General features: G+C 67.4%; 1 protein-coding gene across 1 annotated transcript in view; it reads right to left on the bottom strand.

Moving 5' to 3' along the window:
- Nucleotides 1–3: 3 nt before the first annotated feature.
- Nucleotides 4–2,133, bottom strand: part of LOC114072591 (UPF0577 protein KIAA1324-like) — a gene marked incomplete at its 3' end in the record, with an annotated part of 9,825 nt that continues 7,695 nt past the window's right edge. Inside the window, exons 12-15 of the mRNA XM_027910468.1 lie at nucleotides 1,965–2,070; nucleotides 1,629–1,766; nucleotides 821–1,075; nucleotides 4–48 (exon numbers count right to left, since the gene is read on the bottom strand). Coding sequence (XP_027766269.1) covers nucleotides 4–48; nucleotides 821–1,075; nucleotides 1,629–1,766; nucleotides 1,965–2,070 — 544 coding nt within the window. The remainder of the gene's footprint in view (nucleotides 49–820; nucleotides 1,076–1,628; nucleotides 1,767–1,964; nucleotides 2,071–2,133) is intronic.

Genomic DNA, 2,133 nt, shown 5'->3' with positions numbered 1-2,133 from the left:
CGCCTGGCGCAGCCACAGACTGCAGTTGTTGTAGCACACCGAGCGCAGCTGGGGACAGGGACACCGTCAGGGACAGGGACACAGGGACAGGGACACCGTCAGGGACAGGGGGACAGGGACAGGGACATGGTCAGGGATGGGGACAGGGACAGGGACACCGTCAGGGACAGGGACACAGGGACATGGTCAGGGATGGGGATAAGGACAGGGATGAGGGCAGGGACAGGGACACAGGGACAGGGACACAGGGATGGGGATAGGGACACAGTCAAGGATGGGGACACAGGGACAGGGTGAGGGACAGGGGACACAGGGAAAGGGACAGGGACAAGTGGTCAAAGACAGGGATAGAGGTCAGACACAGAGGGACAGGGAGACAGACACAGGGACAGAGGGCTCAGGGATGGATGTGGCACCCACCAGGGACACCCTCGTGGACACCACAGGGAGCTGGCACCACCCCTCAGGGACAGGGGACATGTGGTGTCACCCCCTGGGCTCACAAACTGTCACCCACCCCGTCACCCACCCGGGATGGCCGGGAAGGGCTGGTGTCACCTCCCTGGGGACAGCTGGGGATGGGCATCACCCCTCCAGACAGTGTCACCCACCCAGGACAGCCGGGGGGGACCCCGGTGCCACCCACCCATGACGGTGTCACCCTCCGGTCCCCATCCAGTGCCACCCATCGGGGACACCTTGAGTGTGGCGAGGGCCGGTGCCACCCCCGGGGGACCCTCGGGGACACCCCCTGGTGACACCCCCCTGGGGACATCCCCTTGGTGACACCCCCGGGTGACACCCCTCTGGTGACACCCACCTGGTTGCTGTGCGTGCCGGGCCCGCAGGGATGGCACGAGGGGGTCCCTCCCGAGGGGGGTCCCCGCAGGACGGTGCCGGGGGGGCAGGGCCGGCAGGTGCCCGAGGAGGGGTCCAGGGCGCTGCCGGGGGGGCAGGGGGCGCAGGGACCCCCGGGCTGGGGGGCGCAGGGGCGGCAGAAGGAGGCCACCCCCCCCAGCACGTTGGTGACGTTGATGCTGTACAGCTTGGCCACGTCACCCGTGTAGCGCCGGCCCTGCGGGACACACCGCGGTCACCCGGGCGGGAGTGTCACCTGGAGTGTCCCCTGGGTGGCAGTGTCACCTGGAGTGTCCCCTGGGTGGCAATGTCCCGGCCGATGGCAGTGGGGAAAGGGGCAGCAATTCCCACCGTTTGGGGATTCCCACGGCCCAAAAATGGCCCAGAATGTCCCAAAAAGGAGGAAGGGACACCCCAGGGACCTCCAAAGGGAGGAGGGGACACCCCTGGGACCCCCAAGAAAGGGAAAAGAGGACCCCTTTGGGACCCTCAAAGGGAAGAGGAGACACCCCAGGACACCCTCAAAACAAAGAGGGGACCCCCCTCCCAGCCCCTCCCCGAGGGAAGGGGGGATACCCTGGGACCCCCCAAAGGGAAGAGGGGACCCCTCAAAAGGAAGAAGGGATGCCCCAAACCCCCTGAAAAAGGAAGAGAGGACCCCTCTGGGACCCCCAAAGAGAAGAGGAGACATCCCAGGAAACCCTCAAAAGGAAGAGGAGACCCTGCCCCCGCCCCCGGGACCCTCCAAGGTTGGCAGGGCCCCCCCTCACCGGCTGGTGGTAGGGGGTGCGCTGGAAGGCCCAGGTGAAGCTCAGGGTGCCGTTGTGCTGCACCACGTACGTGTAGGACCGTCTGCCCGTGGAGCCCCTCCACGTCTCCACGGGGCTGGTGGCGCGGGAGTTCACGCCCTGCGGGGACAGTGACGTGTCCCCTGTGGCAGGGACACTGGGGACCCCGAGGAGGGACACTGGGGACCCCCAGGGTGACCCCCCCATCTCCTGCTGGCAGGGAGGGACACACCCCTGAGGTGTTTCACTTTGGGGACACCAGTGTCACAATGTCCCCCAAAACCCGGGGTGTCCCCCCCCAAAGTGCCCCCCGCTCACCACCATGAAGTAGAGCTCGCAGCCCACGCTGCAGACGGTCTCGAACACGAAGGTGATCCTTCCCACCTCGTGGCTCTCCGTGTCCTCCAGCAGCGGGCTGGGAGGGCTGGGCACAGCGTGGGCACAGCGTGGGGACACTGCTGGCCCCGCCGCACGGCCGCGCCCCCCC

The sequence above is a fragment of the Empidonax traillii genome, unplaced genomic scaffold (genome assembly GCF_003031625.1).
Source record: "Empidonax traillii isolate 1590-97213 ecotype Southwest subspecies unplaced genomic scaffold, ASM303162v1 scaffold3555:size20028, whole genome shotgun sequence".
NCBI lineage: Eukaryota > Metazoa > Chordata > Aves > Passeriformes > Tyrannidae > Empidonax > Empidonax traillii.
This window is presented reverse-complemented; position numbering and strand designations above follow the sequence as displayed.